The sequence below is a fragment of the Rhinopithecus roxellana genome, chromosome 6 (assembly GCF_007565055.1).
Source record: "Rhinopithecus roxellana isolate Shanxi Qingling chromosome 6, ASM756505v1, whole genome shotgun sequence".
NCBI lineage: Eukaryota > Metazoa > Chordata > Mammalia > Primates > Cercopithecidae > Rhinopithecus > Rhinopithecus roxellana.
Window position 1 is genome coordinate 14,337,783 of NC_044554.1, and position 18,873 is coordinate 14,356,655.

General features: G+C 38.4%; 1 protein-coding gene across 1 annotated transcript in view; it reads right to left on the reverse strand.

The window, feature by feature from the left end:
• LHFPL3 (LHFPL tetraspan subfamily member 3) overlaps positions 1-18,873 on the reverse strand; it is a 467,110-nt gene that overhangs the window by 13,925 nt on the left and 434,312 nt on the right. Inside the window, exon 2 of the mRNA XM_030932953.1 lies at positions 17,794-18,030. Within this exon, the coding sequence (XP_030788813.1) occupies positions 17,794-18,030 (237 nt within the window). The remainder of the gene's footprint in view (positions 1-17,793; positions 18,031-18,873) is intronic.

The window sequence follows — 18,873 nt, forward strand, 5'->3', positions numbered from 1 at the left end:
GTCTGCTGTCCAGCCCTGTGCTGTCCAACACAGGAGCCAAATGTGACCACTGAGCACTGGAAATGTGGCTTGTGTGAATGAGATGAGCTGCAAGTGTAAAAGAGACATTGGATTTTAAAGACTTAACATGAAAAAAAATTTTAACTTATAATTTTTTATATTGACTACATGCTGAAATAAAATTTTGGGTATATTGGGTTAAATATATTATTAAAATTAATTTCACCTTTTTTAAAAAATAATTTAAACTGTGGCTACAAGGAAATGTATAAGCACATATGTGGCTCACAGAGTTAACTCTGAGTAACTCGGGCTTGTTAATAATGTCCACTCCTAAGTAAAGTTCTATGAGGGATAAGTCCCCATTCTGTCTTCCAGCACTCCCATGCTGTTTTCATATGGGCAGAATCAAGAGAGTTACTTAGCCCCTCAGACATTCAAAAAAGTCAGCGTTCAGGAAATGAGAGTTCTTTAAGCATCAGCCCACTCTATCTTCTCTTGCTTAACAGAAGACAATAAAAGACAGTTCTCTCAGATGTCTATTTGTCCTCGGCGTGACTTAAAAATCAGCTCAGGAAATCATCTGTCAGTCAAGTATATTACAGAGAGAAACATTTGTGAAATTACCTGAGTTGAGACGTCTCAAATGACAATTTCTTATTTGCACAACTTAAATTATTCAAGACAACACAGACCTGCTCTAATCTTTAAAAAGACTTCAGGGTTACGAGAATTTGGTTCTCTGTGTTTTAAATATTTCATCTTATTTTAAGAACCCAACTCTATGGGAGACTCAGAGAGCATTCCAGTGACAGAAAGAAGCCCCTCCTTGTGTGTTCCTAGGATGGATTACATGCATCTGTCTCGTAGCTTGTTTGGGTGATGCTTCCCTGAGAAAAGCAACTAGTTACATGAGGAATGGGCCAGATGGTAGACAGATGACTCTATGCCTGAAAAATTGCATGAGTAATATTTTACCACTCTTTCACTTCAGTTTTATTTATTTATTTATTTTTGGTGGGGTGCAGAAAGTTCCCAGTTAATTACAATATAGGACATCTGCTTGATGCCAGGCACTATGCTAGCTATAGTGGGCAGAATTGGAAGAGACACGGTCCTATTCCAGCTTGAACGAAAATTGCAATAAATGACAAGCCCCTCTACACAGCCATGATTATGATTTTGTTGATTTTCATGTATAGGGCTCATTGCTAGCTTTATTTTTCTTTTATTTTAATAATTTCAACTTTTATTTTAGATTTGGGGGTACATGTGCAGGTTTGTTACATGGGTATATTATGTGATGCTGAGGTTTGGGGAACAAATGATCCCTACTAGGGGATTATCCAGCTCATGAGTATAGTACCCAATAAGTAGTTTTTCAGCCCTTTCCCTGCTGCCTCTCTTCCTCCTCCAGTAGTCCCCAGTGTCCATTGTTCCCATGTTTATGTCTATATGTACCTCCCATTTGCACGTGAGAACATGTGGTATTTGGTGTTTTGTTCCTGTGTTAATTCGCTTAGGGTGATGGCTTCCAGCTGGATCCATGTTGCTGCAAAGAACATGATTTCATTCTTTTATTATGGCTGTGTAGTATTCCATGGTGTATATATACCACATTTACTTTATCCAGTTCACTGCTGATAGGCACTTAGGTTGATTTCATGTCTTTGCTATTGTGAATAGTGCTGCAATGAACATACAAGTGCACATGTATTTTTTGTAGAACAATTTATTTTCCTCTGGGTATATAACCAGTAACGGAATTGTTGGGTCATATGGTAGTTCTATTTTTAGTTCTTTGAGAAATCTCCAAACTTCATTCCACAGTGGCAGAACTAATTTACATTCCCTCCAAAAGTGTGTAAGTGTTCCTTTTCTCCGTAGCCTTGCCAGCATCTGTTATTTTTTGTCTTTTTATTAATGGCCATTTGGACTGGTGTGAGATGATACTTCATTATGGTTTAGATTTGCATTTTTCTGATGATTAGTGATGGCAGGTAGTTTTTTCCTATGTTTTTTGTCCACTTGTATGTCTTCTTTTGAAAAGTGTCTGTTCATGTCTTTTTTAAAATGACGTATTTGTTTTTTGTTTGTTGAGTTGTTTAAGTGCCTTATGGATTCTGGATATTAGACCTTTGTTGGATGCATGGTTTGCAAGTATTTTCTCCCATTCTGTAGGTTGTCTGTTCACTCTGTTGACAGTTTCTTTTGCTGTGCAAAAGTTCTTTAGTTTAATTAGGTTTCACTTTTCAGTTTTTGTTTTTTGTTGCAATTGCTTTTGAGGACTTAGTTATAAATTATGTTCCAAGGCTGATGTCCAGGTGGTATTTCCTAGGTTTCCTTCTAAGATTTTTATAGTTTGAGGCCTTACAATTTAATCTTTAATCCATCTTGAGTTAATTTTTGTATATGGTGGAAGATATGGGTCCAGTTTCATTCTTCCACATATTGCTAGCCAGCTATCCCAGCACTATTTATTAAATAGGGAATCATTTCTTCATTGCTTATTTTTGTCGACTTTGTCGAAGATCAGATGGTTGTAGGTGTGCAGCTTTATTTTGGGGTACCCTATCACTTTAATTTTTCTCACTTGCAGGGCACCATTCTAGGTTCTAGGCCCGTGGTACAACAATGTTACATTTAAAAAATATTAAAGGCATATTTAAATTTAATTTTAGCATCAGTAAAAGAGATATTTTACATACACAGTAGTGAAAAAAGTTGTTAGAATCTCCTCTTAATATTCAAACCAAATAATGCTTTTTTGAATGAATACATGCTTCTTTAAAAGGTAAAATTGTGGGCTGGGCATAGTGACTGATGCCTGTAATCCCAGCACTTTGGGAGGCCGAAGTGGGTGGATCACTTGAGGTCAGGAGTTTGAGACCAGCCTAGTCAACATGGCGAAACCCCATCTCTACTAAAAATATAGAAATTAGCCAGGTGTGGTGGTGCATGCCTATAATCCCAGCTACTTGGGAGGCTGAGGCATGAGAATCACTTGAACCTGGGAGGTGGAGCTTGCAGTGAGCTGAGAGGGCACCACTGTACTTCAGCCTGAGTGACAGAGTGAGACTGTCTCAAAAAAAAGAATTGTTGTGCTTAAAATGTAATATAGATACACATTTCAGATTGTTTAAGTATATCCTCCCCCATCCTAGGAGAAAAGATTTGTCTAAAAAGAGACTGTGGATATTAATTTCATTTCATTAGTAACTGACAATTTTGTATTTATATTTTACAGATGCCAGACTCTTGCTGTTGATATTAGTATGAACATCATCATTAGGCTATAATAATAAGCTATCAAAGGTTCTGTGCAAGGTGTGGCTAGTTAAAAATTAGGAATAAGCTTAATAAAAACTTGTAAACTAATCTCAGTCCTTACTTCTCAATTGCTCTGGATTGAAGAAAGTGTGTGGTGTGTGCATGCAAGCGTGTGTTTTTCAATGTCCCCAAACAGCACTATTTATCCAGCTGTCTACTTCCTTAAGGACAGATCTCCATCCCCACTCTCCATCCCAACCTCTGGCTCCATAGCAAGACTTATTTATTCTTAGTTACCAACTGGCTTATTAAAACTAATACTAGGCCGGGTGTGGTGGCTCACACCTGTAATCCCAGCACTTTGGGAGGCCAAGGCGGGTGGATCACCTGAGGTCAGGAATTCAAGACCAGCCTGACCAACATGGAGAAATTCTGTCTCTACTAAAAACACAAAATTAGCCAGGCGTGGGGGCTCATGCCTGTAATCCCAGCTACTCGGGAGGTTGAGGCAGGATAATCGCTTGAACCTGGGAGGCGGAGGTTATGGTGAGCCAAGATTATGCCATTGCACTCCAGCCTGGGCAACAAGAGTGAAACTCCATCTCAAAACAAACAAACAAACAAACAAACAAACAAACAAACAAACAAACACCAAAAAACTAATACTACACTAGTCATTGGGAATTCTTCCATTAATATATGTGGGCATTTCTGTGTATGTATGTGTGTGTCTGTGTGTGTGTGTGTGTGTGTGTGTGTGGTGGTGGTAGGGGAGAGATGCAGAGAGAGAGAGAGAGAGAGACAGAGAGAGACAGAGATAGAGAGAACTTGCTTGGACCTGCTTTTTGCATCATCCAGCATTCAGTTTCCCTGTTTTCTCAGCTAGGCTATGTTCACTTTTTCCAGTCAATTATGAGAAGTATGTGACTCCTTGTGTGAATTGCATGAGTGGCCCCAATTCTACACCCTTCCCAGTACCCATGTCCTTTCCCATGTCATTTTGTGGTGCTTTTCCCCTGTGCATGGGGTATATGGCCCATCAGCCATTACTTACTTTGGCTGATGGGATGTTAGCAAATGTGACATAGCAGATACTCCAGAAGTCCTTGTGCTGTTTTGGGCTTGACTATTCTGTGACCTGTCATCACCTGGAAGACATTCTAGTCTGCTAGTTCCAGGAATAAAATGAGAGACATATGGGGCAGAGCCACCCCCAGACAAATCTAGCCTAAATGTTCCAACCCCCAGACTTGTGAGGAATAATAAATAATTCTCTTTAAGCCACTGAATGTTGGGGTGGTTTGTATACAGAAATAGCCAACTGACACACTTCCTTCTTCCTCATCACACAGACCCCAGATCCTTCCCTTCTCTACTCCTTAGACGAACCGCACTCTGCCCCCAGCACCTGGTGACAAAAAGTGAGAACTTCTGTAGCACTAGGAAAATAGAAGAGAAAATAAGGGGAAAAAATGAAAGTAAAGGAGAGAAGACTATGCTGATGCCATCTGAGAGATTCCTATGGGAAAGATGGAAAACTTAACCATCACCACCCTCCTCCTGTTCTTGAATCAGTTCTCTCATATCCTTTCTTTCTTCCAGCTCTTATTTCCTACTCTTAATGCTTTATGTTCCCACTATTGATCTGCAGCATGAGGCCAGGGTTCTTTTACAATTATTGCTAACATTTATTGAATACTAATTATATATTAAGCACTGAGCTAAGTGCTGTGCTTGGATTTTGTGTTTTAAATCTCACTATGGCACTGTAAGATAGATAACATGGTCTATATTTTACTACAAAGAAGCTTAAGAGTCATCAAGTGATTTGCTCAAGATCCACGGCTAGTAAGCGGTGAAGCTAAGGCTCTAATCCAGGCAGGCTGACATCAAAGCCTGTGCTCTTCCCTCTATGCCACACTGCTCCTTCTTGTTGACTCCTCTCCATCCTACCTTCCACTGCCATTCTTCTCCCCTTCCATAGGCAACCATTAACATATGTATTTTTATTTGAATATTTTTTGCACAGTGAAGATGGTTGTTTGGTATGCATTGTTTCTGATTTATCTAAGTGATAATTATTTCTTATCTTATTCTGTTTCTTTTTTCATTAAGCATTCTGTTTTTAAGACCCATACACTTTGCTATGTGTTCATTTAATTTGTTGCCTCTTACCTGCTACATAGCACTCCATGGTTTCTACTCATCCCAAATTCCTTATCCATCCCTCCATAGTGAATAACCAGATTTCCTCCAACTCCCCACCGCCAAGTAATGCTCTAGTGAACATCCTCACACATGGTCCAGTATGGCCCTAGTAAGAAATTTCCTGGACTTAAATCCAGGAGCAGAATTGGCATGTCACAGGGAATGTTTATCTGTTGGACTAGATTGCTCGTCACAGTGGTCTGCTCTCCCACTGGCAGCACATGAAGGCAAATGTCTGCCTATGATCCTAAATAAATTCTGCTAGCCTGAAACGTGTAAAAGAATAACTCACCATTTTAACTTGCATTCATCTAATTACCAATTATTTGGGCATTTCTTTACATGCTGGCTCTGTTTTTGAGTTTTTTTTTTCTAAAAATCACCTATTCAAAATCTGCTCATTTTGTAACTGAGCATTTTTTTTTTCTTATTGATTCGGAGGAATCCTTTGCTTATTCTAGATACATTGGCTAGAAACATTCCAAATAGCTTCTCCCAGTCTATCATCTGTTCTTAGTGTTTATTGTCTCTCACGAACAGAAGTCCTATTTTGATGTTTTCAATTAATATATATTTTTGCCTTATGGTTTGTGCCTTTGAAGTTTTGTTTAAAAGAGGCCCCTGACCTCTATTCTCAAATATTGAATATTGAAAAAAAATTCTCAAATATTTCCAAAACATTTTTGTCCATTATCTTTGTGGGTTTACATTTCTATTGTTTCCTCTTTAAATATGATTAAGATAACCTTATAATATTATGAGTGAAATAAGCTTTGAAGGGTAGGTCCAAGAACTCGATCATTGTTTACATCAATTGGTTCTGTGAAAAGCCTGTGATCTGAGTTCCAAGACAACAATTCAGAAGTGGACTTTTGGAATAGAGCCTGTTTAGGTTTTGAAGGTTGCCAAGATATTTATGAAAGGAACTCTAAAGTTCTATTATAGTGGTCTGGCCATTTTTGTTGGCCTCAGTATCGTTACATTATAATCATAGTGTTAATCTGATTATAAATCACCTGGGGCAATGTTGCTTAAAGTGTGGTCCTCAAATTAATTGCATTGCATTTACTTAAATGCGCTTGTTAAAAATAAAGATTTCATTTGTCAAAACCCATAGCATGTACAACACAAAGAGTAAGCCCTAATATTTGGTTGGCAATAATATGTCAATATTGGTTCATCAGTTGTAATAATTGGACTACACTGATGTAAGATATCGATGGTAGAGAGGCTGTGAGCTGGTGGAGAAGTATGTGGGAACTCTCTTTACTTTGCTCAGTTTTGCTGTACACCTAAACTGCTCTAAAAAAATACAATGTATTAATTAAAAAAAAAAGATTACAGAGCAGTTCCTTACAGCTACTGAAGTCAGAATTTGCATTTAAAATAAGTATCCCAAGTAAATATTATGCTCTTAGAAGCTCCATAGCTACTGAAAATTACTATTTGCTTAATAATAATGATAAGGCTTGCTGTGGGTGTTACCTAGTGGGTGTGCATTAGCTGGTGAAGGAAGGGATTACTTCAGAATGCATCCCAAGAGACAGCCAAAGAGAAATGAGTTTCTGAGTAATGGGGGAATAGTCCCCTAAGATTTATTTTAACTTCTATAATAATAAAAATTGTATTACTTATATTTGTTTGACACTTGGCTTTTACTTGCTGTGTTTATGGTGAGGAAAGTAAAGATATGTTCTGGACAAAACACAGGGACCTACAAGGCTACTAGTACTACATTTTCATCACCCTGTGTATGAACTAAAGTGATTGTATTTTCTACATTGAGGATTCTTGTCTTTATTGTTTCTTCTGCCTGGACAGAATCTCTTCCCTCTGTTACTTCTGAAGGATACATCGCAAATGCACACAGACATTTTTAAGGCTTGGCTTTGTTCCTCATCTGTCTAGCAATACAACAAGGGAATTCTCAGCCAGGGTGAAAACAGGTAACATTCTATGGAGTCACATTTCCATCAGGGGAATAAGGGCTCTCCTTGGGGACTGTCACTGAACTTGCAGAAACAGCTATAGAGTTTGAGTTCCGTGGATGGCAAATGTGGTAAAAGAATAAATGTTGTAAAGGAATTAGCTTTTAGTGTGTTACCTCATAAATACAGGTGTATGTGGGGAGATTATAAGAAACAAAACAAAAACCGAAACCAACCTTCCAACTGCGATCAGCGTCATATTTAAAAATATTTGTAAAGCAACCAGATGAAAAAACTTATATTTAAGCATGTGGAGGAAGCAATCTCCAGATCTTTATGAGGCCTCCTTTATGATTCAGTGATATTAGGACCAAAGGGAGACAGCAGGGCAAGGTAGTGAGGGGCATGGGTTATGCACCCTATTAATCAAACACTATATAAATGTTCATTAAATTAAAGCACTAAAAATGACAATAGTTAACATATGTTAGACATTGTGAAAGACAGTTTTACATGTATTATCTCCTTTTATTTTCATAAAATCTCTATCAGGCAGGTTCTATTAATGCCCTTATAGATGAAGACACTTAAGTTTGCCCTAATATTCACAGAGCTAGCAGGTAGCACAAGTCAGTTTCCCAAGGCTGGCAGAGAGCTCTGTTTGCAAGAAAAGGCAGCAATGAAACTTTATCAGAAATGGGATTTTTTAGCCTATTATTGAGTGAAACTTTTGATGTCATGGGTTACTTACTGATTTCTAACCATAATAAAACAAATCGGTGAGATTCTATTTCCCCTCTCTGCACCTTGGCTTCTTCATCAGTAAAACAAGGCAGTTGAGTGACTTCATTGGTCCTCAACCCTGGCTGTGCACTGGAACCTCCTGGGGAGTTTTTCATACCTAGATCTACTTCATACCAACTGAATGAGAATCTCTGGAGTAAGACCCAATCCCTGGAATACTTTTTTTTTTTTTTAATTTTTGAGATGCAGTCTTGCTCAGTCACCCAGACTGGAGTGCAATGGCATGATCTTGGTTCACTGCAATCTCCGCCTCCTGGGTTTAAGCGATTCTCCTGCCTCAACCTCCCAAGTACCTGGGACTACATGCATCTGCCACCATGCCTGGATAATTTTTTGTATTTTTAGTAGTGATGGGGTTTTGCCATACTGGCCAAGGTGGTCTTGAACTCCTGACCTCAAGTGATCCATCTGCCTCAGCTTCCTTAAGTGTTGGGATTACAGGCATGAGCCACCATGCCCGGCCTGGAATACTTTTAAATCTCCCCAGGTGATTGTAAAGAACCACGGCCTTCTGCCTCTGTCACTGCATTTCAATATTTCTTTACCTTGATCCCCAACATAGATGAGAGGAGACATTGGTTTTATAATCCCTAAGTTACTACACCCCCTTAGTAGCTGAAGCATATGAATTGTTGACCTAAGTTTTTCGGGAAGAGGAAATTTCTCTGTCTAGACCAATTCTTGAAAGCCTCCCCTTTTTCTCAGACAAGCTCATGGCATGCAGCACCCCAAATAAAATAATCTGAACTAATACAGGCCTACACATTTCCAACCCAGGGCAGCTCTGGATTGGGTACCCACATTTGGCTTGGGCTAGTGATTTCTTACTGAGAAAAGTATTCATCCAGCCTCTGAGGAAATACAATGAATGAAGATGGGATTGTGAATTTGTGTTCTACAGGCATCTAGGAAGAGTCTTGAATAATTTGTCAGTTTTTCTTCCTGTTGTTGCATTGGTTCTTGGTACATACTTACAGGGTTATACCACAACAAATATTCATTTTTGAAACATACCGTATTAATTAGGAATGCTTTCAGTTGCAAGTAGCAGCACATTCAACCATAGTGGCTTAAATAATAAGAGTTTTGTTTTTCTCATGTAAAATTCCTGGAATTTGTTTTAACAACTTGACAGTGCACAAATCTTAATGATTTTCTTCTCCATTTCCTCACAGTCATTGGACGGCGGCTGCAGTTCCTGCCATCTCTTTTATGTTCCCTTAGGAAGAAGGAGAAAGAGGAAGGGGCAGCTTCTGTGTCAGGAAAGCAAAAGTTTCCCAGGAACCCTACAGCAGACTCCTGCTGACAATTTGTTGGCCAGAGAGGAAAGGGAGTTGGGAAGTGTCAGCCGACCACCAGGGTCTGCTTTGGCTTGGATGTTGTGTGGGGAGTATCAGAAGCTCAGTTTTGGAAATATTAAGTTTGAGAAGCTAAGTAGATATTAAAAAAAGGGTATCAGCCAAGCTGTTGGGTGGAGAGACCAAAGTTCATTGAAGGGGTGGGAGGAGGCTTATCATTGGGAGACGTCAGAATATAGATGTTATTTAAAGTCGTGACACCTGATGAGATTACCTAAGGAAGTGTGTGTAGCTAGAAAGGATACACTAGTTAAAGAGTGGAGCCATGTGAGAGGAATCGGCAAAGGAGACCACACCAGAAGAGCCCAGAAAGACAATTAGGCAAGGTCAGCGACCGGAAGCCAGCTGAAGAGAGGGTTTCAAAATGGGGCCAGTAGTCAACTGTGAAAAGGCTACTGACAGGTCAATATAAGGATTGAAAGTTGAGCATGAGATTTAGCAATTAGGAGGCTGGAGTGACCTTGATAAGACAATGCCTGTGAAATTCGGAAGGTGAAAACCTGAATGGGGTGAGTTCATGAAAAGAGTGGGAGGAGAGGAATCAGAAGCAGCATGAATGTAAGACATTTCTACAAGGGCATCTAAGGTCAGCTCCAACTCTCAGATTAACTTGAGCCCTTCTGAAAAAGTGACAGGATATATGCAGTTTCTTTAGAGGCACATTCTGAGATGCTTTGATGACCACAATGACCTTGTTAAACACAGATCCTATTGGGAAACAGGCAGTTCACTATGACCTTTTGAAAGTTTTAATTCAAAGCACTTGAAGATACTTTTTTTTCTGGGCTTCCTGATCTTACTTCAGTAGGTTTTTATAAAGTTACATAGCCAAGTAAGAGTATAGGTTTCAAAGGCTCATTCTTAAATGCATTAAACTGTTGATTAATAACATTATCTAAAAGCTATCAAATAAAAATAAGACCAAACTCTTTACTTGTACAGAGTGGACTGATCAAGTTGAAAGCAACAGAAAAAGCATCTATAAGAATTGATTATGTGTCCCAGCACTTTGGGAGGCCTAGGCAAGTGGATCCCTTGGGCCTAGGACTTCGAGACCAGCTGGGCAACATGGTAAGGCCCTGTTTCTTAAAAAAAAAAAGTACCAAAAAAATTTGCAGGGCGTGGTGGTGTGGGCCTGTGGTCCCAGCTACTTTAGGAGGCTGTGGGAGGAATACCTGACCTCAGGAGGTCGAGGCTGCAGGGAGTTGTGATTATGCCACTGTACTCCAGCCTGGGTGACAGTGAGACCCTGTCTCAAAAAAAAAAAAAAAAAAAAAAAAAAAAAAGGTAAAGGAAAAAAGAATTAATCACATGATGCCTTGTAAAACAAAGAACTTGAAATTTCGAGTAAAATGATTTGTGTTTGAGTCCTACATCCAATCCTTCCTAGCTGTGAAAATTTAGACAAAATATTAAGCTTTTCTGTAGCTTGGTTTTGGATGTGTAAAATGGGATAATGATAAATATCTCACAGGGTTATTGCCGAGATCAACAAAAAGGTTATATGGGAAAATGCTTAGTAATGAGAATAAATAAAGCCTATGTAGATATTATTGATTATAAATTGCTTTCATACACATGCTTTTGTTGGACTCTCTCAAATCTATGGAGGATTCAGGGATGGGTATTGTTAAATATTTTTAAATATTTTAAAGAAATATTTTAAAGAAGGTGAAGCTGAGGCTCTCAGATGTTAAGGGGCTAGGCCAAAGTCACATGACTAATACTTGCCAGATTTGAGACCAGAAATAGTTTTCTGTCTATGATCTGGGGCTCTGTCCACTATTATGGTGTTCATGTGGACACTACATGGTATCAGAATCCAGTGAGGCAAGGAGGCTCCTCTGCCATTGACAAGAATTTCTAAATTGGACTCATTCTGTTCTTGGTGGTATGAGTGTATGGGCCTCTGACAGCATGGGTCAGTGGGTGGGTACACATCTGAAGCAGAAAACATTCGGGGCATCCTAGAGCCCCTTCCCCTTTGACTTTTTTTTTTTTTTTTGAGATGGAGTCTCTCTCTGTTGCCCAGGCTGGAGTGCAGTGGCGTGATCTCTGCTCACTGCAACCTCTGCCTCCCAGGTTCAAGAGATTCTCCTGCCTCAGCCTCCTGAGTAGCTAGAGCTACAGGTGCCCACCACCAGGCCCAGCTAATTTTTTTTTTTTTTTTGTATTTCTAATAGACACGGGATTTCACCATATTGGCCAGGCTGGTCTCAAACTCCCGACCTAGTGATAGGCCCGACTTGGCCTCCCATCCCCTTTGACTTTTACCTTTCCCCTCCCCTAGTCAACCCTGCATACTAACAAGTTCCTAAAAGAGTATTTAATGTGCTCACTGATATGAGGGCAGGAGCATTTACTGCCATCAGGTCCTCTTTTTAAAGAACACCTCTGAAGATGTCCTTAGAATTGAAATATGTTATAGCTAGAAAGACCCTCAGATGTCCTTTGCTCATGCCCTGCATTTCACAGGCCAGGAATTTTAATTTTGGAACTATTAAGATGTTGGTCCAAGGCTCCTCAGCTGGTGTCAGAGACAGGACTAGCACAGGGCAGTTTGAATCCATGTGGACGATCTTTCCACTACACCACATCGCCACTCCCAGTGTGGCCATAGCATAGTGTGATACCTAAACCAAAAAATTTGAAAGATTTCTCAATTAGTTGCTTAAATAAAGTGAATTTATTCTACCTCCCCCACTATAGCATTGAAAATAACTTAAACCCTTAAAATATAAATGGTCACTGGAGTCACCTCTTGATGGATAATCATGTTTTCTCATTTGCAGTTTAAGTGCTAGAAGACAAAGTGACTTTAAAATTGTTCACGAGAGGACCCAATTATCTGATAAGAAATTCCAAAGACCATATACACAAATGCAGAAACAGACCTCTTTATGAATGGTGTCTGACAAGGAAAGAAGTATTTGTGGCATAGGAGCTCTGGAAAATGTAATTATTTATCCTTTCATAATTAATGAAAGAAATTGAAAATGAAGCTTTCATTTCAAATCTTTTTTATCTGGATGAAACTTTAATTTTACATAATTAAATTGACTTCACAGTTCAGTATGTTAAAATATGCAATTAAGCAGCATATCAAGGTTAAAGGCCTACTGTTGTTGGCTCATTTAGAAATCATGCTGCTGAACTCCCAAACAATACCTGCCTGTCTGCGATCAGCCCGAGTCAGGGAAGGCACACATCCTGTAGAGCTGCTCCCCAAATTCAGAGCAGGCAGTTGAGTTTTCTTGCATCTGCCAGCTCCTATATAAAGTTAGTTGGCACTGGGCACTGCAGCTCACACTTGTAATCCTGCTGCTTTGGGAGGCCGAGGCAGGAGGATCCCTTGAAGCCAGAAGTTTGAGGCCAGCCTGGGCACCCTGTCTCTACAAAAAACAACCCCTGCCACCAATACACAAAAATGTAGCAGGGTGTGATGGCACACACTTGTAGTCCTAGCTACTCCAGAGGCTAAGGCAGGAGGATTGCTTGAGCCCAGGAGTTCAAGGTTATAGTGAGCTATGATCATGTCACTGCTCTCTGGCCTGGGCAACAGAGTGAGACTCTGTGTAAGAAAAAAAATAATTATAAACAAAAATTAAGTTAGTTAGATATTTAAAGAAGTTTCACTTTTCTTTTTTTTTTTTTTTCAGTGGGGCTTTGTTTTTTGGCATAAAGAAATATTCTGGAACTTCACTGGAGCTCCATGGATGATTAAGTTTATGTCTTATAAAGGTTTTCTTTAAGACAACAGTTATATCTTCAAAGTTGTTGCCTTCTGTTTCATGAAAGTATGCATTTAACATACTTTTAAAGTATGTTAAAATTCCTTCATTTTAATTTTCCCACTTTACAATTTATGACAAATCTTAGCTGTGACTTCTTTCAAATAATCTTGTGGAAAGGAGAAGCTTAGGCATGTGGGAGGCATTGAAGGGGGACACTGCAATGAGGATTGGGGCTAGTTGACTGGAAGTGTGTCACAGGAAAAAGCAGTCTGTAGAAGTGGAGACTTTTAGCTGTGTACACTCCTCCCTTGTTTTCCTTTTGAATATCACCTTTGTGATGACCAATTTATGGCTCATCAGCATCTTGTATTCCCTTTCATCTTAAGACTCTGTGAGTAGAACACAGTTCAACAATTAGAATTGAGCTTTTTTCCTTCCCTTATATATTTTAGAATTTATCGAACAGTGATTTTTGTGTATCCATTAGGGTGGAATGTTGGGAAGCACTCACGGATCTAAGCAATATCCTTGCTGTAATGACACTTAGAAAGCCTGAATCTATATGGTGGCTGATATGTTTTGGCTGTGTCCCCTCCCAAATCTCACCTTGAATTGTAATAATTCACACATGTCAAGGGCAGGGCCAGGTGGAGATAATTGAATCATGGGGGCGGGTTCCCCTATATCATTCTCGTGATAATGAATAAGTCTCACAAGATCTGATGGTTTTATAAATGGGAGTTCCCCTGCAATAGCTCTTGCCTGCTGCCATGTAAGATGTGACTTTGCTCTTCCTTTGCCTTCCACCATGATTGTGAGACCTCCCCAGCCATGTGGAACTGTGAGTCAATTAAACCTCTTTCCTTTATAAATTACCCAGTCTCAGGTGTGTCTTTATTACCAGCATGAGAACAGACTAATACAGTGAACTTTCCAGATAAATGGGGAAGTATGTTGCTGCATTAATTACAATAGCTGCAAAAAGAAGACATGATCATGACATGAAAGTGACACTCAGGAAGAACTTCACATTGGGGGCATATTCTATAATTTCAGGCTTATTCTCACTATAAATGCTCTTGTCACTCATTACGGGATGTAAGTGATATAACTGGTAGACGATTGCATTTGTTAATTTTCATGCTGCTATGAAGAACTTCTTGAGACTATGTAATTTATAAAGGAAAGAGTTTTAATTGACTCACAGTTCCACATTGCTGGGGAGGCCTCAGGAAACTTACAATCATGGCAGAAGGGGAAGTAAATACATCCTTCTTCACATGGCAGCAGGAGAGAGAAGTGCCAGCAGGGGAAATGCCAGACACTTATAAAACCATCAGATCTCATGAAAATTACTCACTATCATGAGAACAGCATGGGGGAGACACCTCCATGATCTAATCACTTCCCATGAGGTCCCTTTCCCAACACGTGGAAATTACACTTTGGATCACAATTTAAGATGAGATTTGGATGGGGACACAGAGCCAGACCATATCAACCATGAAACTGGAAGATTATAAAAGACATTACAGTGTGCATCCCTTTCAGATGTGTAATCTCTATCAGAATGTATGCATACTTTGCTCTTTTGAACCAAGTCTTGAGATATGACATTGCCTTCTTCCATGACACTGAAAAGCATCATGTGCTTAATAAATTCTTCTAAAATTCCGAGCTGGAACTAGATTTGCCTGTCTCATTACATTGTCCTGAAACCGAAAGGAAGTCTTGGCTACCACAGTACGTCTCAGTAGTTTTATCAGAAAAAACTTAATAGTGAAATCCAAAACAAGAACAGCAGCAAAAAAAAAAAAAAAAAAAAGTGAAAAAATTCTTAAAAGGTGAAAAGTTATATCAATGCACTCATGCAAATTGTAAAAGCACCCATTTATATATAATTAATTACACAATTTCAAAGTATTCTTATCTTTTTAATTAAAACCAACCTCTCTTCCTTTAGAATCTATAGAAGATAGCATTGATGACATTTAATTTTGATTATTACATGCACCTGAACACCATTAAACTACTGTTTAATGAAACTATGTTCACACATACAACATACAAAACTACTGATTGGTCTTTCCTCAAACAATCTGACTTTGGAAGCTTCAATGTTTAGCAAGTGTTTAAATAATACCAAACAATAAAGGCTACTTTGTATAGCAAGTGTAAATCTTGTACCATTTCCCAGGAACATGCAGGTTTGACTAGATTTTACACAAGGCTTAGAAATCCTGGTCTGATTTTATATAGATCCAATTGCATGAGGGTCTGATATGCCCTACAATAGAGCTGTTTACATATTCTCAGAGTCTGAGATTAAGGAATTTTGATTGAAAAATAAAATGTGGTGCAACTGAAATGTTTCATCAATGTGGCCTTATGTTCTGACTGCTTTATTGGATCTATCTGGTTTGATACAGATGAACTCCTACTAATTTTCATCCTTCAGAACAAGATGGAAGAAACTACGGTCATATGTGCAAATGGCAAAGATGATGAACACAAAAAAATTATGCAAAAACAATCCCTAAACCTTATATTGGCCTTTTAAAATCTTCTTTCTCATCAAAAGTTATAGCAAGGTGGTTTAATATATCACTGACTGAACATGATGCTTTGTTTAAGACTCAGATGGAAAGGATCAGACATCAACGTTTAAACGCATCAACCAGAAGAAAAGACCAATTTTGAAAACTATTGAGCATTATTCTATACCTCTAGCTGTTCTTTTCTGAAATATGAATCAGGAGAATTATTGTCACTCATATACATGAGTATGAGATAGAATTCTCAATTCCCAAGTAAAAATTTTCCTGCTTTTGTTACATTTTTCTTCTTGTGAATTTTCTTCTCTTTGTTTGTGGTCAAAAGATGTCTGGAAAGTGAAAGGTTCTCAATATGACTTTGAACTGTACAGGAAACAATAACATTCTGGTCCATTTAGGTGGTGGCAAAAATAATGAATCTGCAGAACAAGCTAGGCTTTTATTTAATTCATTCTTTTGAAAAAGATAACTTGTTCTAATATTGAACTATCCTTACCATTACATTTGAAGTAAAGTTAACTGTACAGAGACCTGTGTATATCCAACAAGCTACAAAGACAACAAAGGTACCACATTAATGAATGCATGTGAAAGTACAAAATCTATAATGTAAATAAAAGTGTAATTATCTTCATATCATCCTTTTTATCTAGAAAGGGCAACTCTGAGAAGGTGGTAGTTTTATTTTTAGGAGGTTTCAGCACCACTCCCCTGTGTAAGGGTTATTTTTGTGTTTAGAATACTTTTGATAGAACTAAGTAAACTAATACGTGTTTTGCCTATAAATCAGGGAGATAAAGGGTTTGTGGATGACTGCTGGTCTCCTAGGCTCCTCCATTTTACTTCTATGTCATAGTTTACCTGCATAAACAGCGATGGTCTAGATATAAAGCCTGCTATGGTATCATTACATGTGATATTTATGTAGAAACTAATATATACTTATATTTGAGTCCTGTTGAAGCACTGAAGGGTTTTTGAAATTAGCACCTACTTGAAATAATAAGCTAAATCTCATACTTCAAGGATGGATTTAGCTCCCAATTAGAAATAAGAGCTAGAAGAAGGAGCCACTCAGCTAAAGGTGCTAATGTAGGTGCACAGTATTAAAGTTAAAGATACCATAAAGATAAAACTGTTAAATGAATCTAAGTCTACTAAAAAAGCAGAGACATCAAAATTCTATCCCAAGAAATTGGTTTAGAAATCTGGAAAGAAACTTAAAAGATTAATCTTCAATAACAACTTGCTACCTCTTAGTTGCCCACTGTAATATATTTATGTATCATTCATTAGTCAATGTCCTATTTTCTATCATGGTTTTCTTTCTGTTTCAGAAGGCAATTTCTTTTTGAAAAGAAATCTGAGGACTTTTGATACCCAGATAACACATTTAAAATTCAGTTAATTAGGTAACTACAGAAATCTCTAACTAACTATTTGGGGCCAGTGTTACTATCTCTCCCTGAGAAGCTGGGTCTGAATTCAATTATCACAAATAGTTTAATAAAGATGTATATACAGATGATGTTAGAGATTCTCCAGGCATTTATTTCAATCTGAAACATAGCTGAATACATGGAGAGAAAGTACTTTCCATTCAACCAAATAGACACCACCCACAGTTACATCTTAGCCATTAAGTTCTGATGGTAAACCTGAAATCAGAGGAGTAGGGAAGAAGAAACTGGAAAAAAATGCATCAAAATAATAATAATGGACTAAGGGAGCTTCAGAAAGATAAGTAAGTATAATATTATATTTTTATTGTATAAACTTCTTGAGTATGGGGTAAAGTCTGCAAACTACACAGTATTAAAAGAGGCAGCAAATTAGAACCACAGGGGAAGCAGTAGTATTTGAGGTGAAAGAATGGAAAGCACCATTTTTTTTGTGCTTGAGGCATCCAGGTAAGAGTTCCCTAAAGCAATCTTACCTTTATTTTCTGCCTTCAGTTCCTCTGCCATCAAGCTGTCTTGTCGATTACCAAGCACAAATGCTAGAAACGAGAGGATCAGGGCATCCAAAATTCCAATAATAGCCAGGATGTATGCCCAGCGGACTGAGCAGGCCCCAAGAGTGTACTTGTCTGTCTTTTCTCCACACATCCGTTTTACTTCATCTGAGTCCCAGCCATCAGGGAAGATCATACAGCCAAGCACAAGGCAGGCAGCTGGGAGAGAGAGAGAAAAACACAAGAAAAAAAAAAGATAAGTCAACAAATTTTTAACTTGGCAAATGTTTCCATTGCCTGTCAAATCATTGTTTCAAATTATTCTTGATTTAAAAAACAGCAAATCTTACCACTTTCACTCTGAATGTGTGTGTGTGTGTGTGTGTGTGTATGCGGGCGCACATGTGCATGTGTGTGTGTTTTGCTGGTTAAGGTAAAAGCAGCCCAGCACCCTACATTGAAAGAAACTCTGGGAATGCACTTTACTGTGAGTCCAAGCATCCTGAAGGGGGTTAAGGTAGGTTGATCTATAAGAAAATATTAAGAAATGGAAATTTTGGGTGCATTTGTGGGAAGGCTTCCATTACAAATAGGTTATAAGGAATCATAATACTGCAAAATAACAATTCAAGGCTGGCTTTGAGGAGCTATGACAGCAGCCACAAAAGGATAATATGGCAAACACTAGAGTGTGTACTGACTTTGAATCACGATTAAAAATATTGTTATACTGGGATCCTCCCTCTTCCCCTGCCACAGAAAAGTTTCATCTTTTCTCCCTCTTTTTCTTTGTTTTACTGGTATGGATATAGAGAAAGGGGAACTATAATACACTATTGGTGGAAATGTAAACTGGTACAGCCATATGGAAAACAATTTGGAGGTTCCTAAAAAATTAAAAATAGAACTACAATATGATTCAGCAATCCCACTACTGGGTATATGTCCAAAGGAAATAAAATCAGTATGTCAAAGAGATCTCTGAACTCCCATGTTATTACAACACTCTTCACAATAGCCAAGGTATAGAATCAACCTAATGTCTATCAGTGGATGAATGGA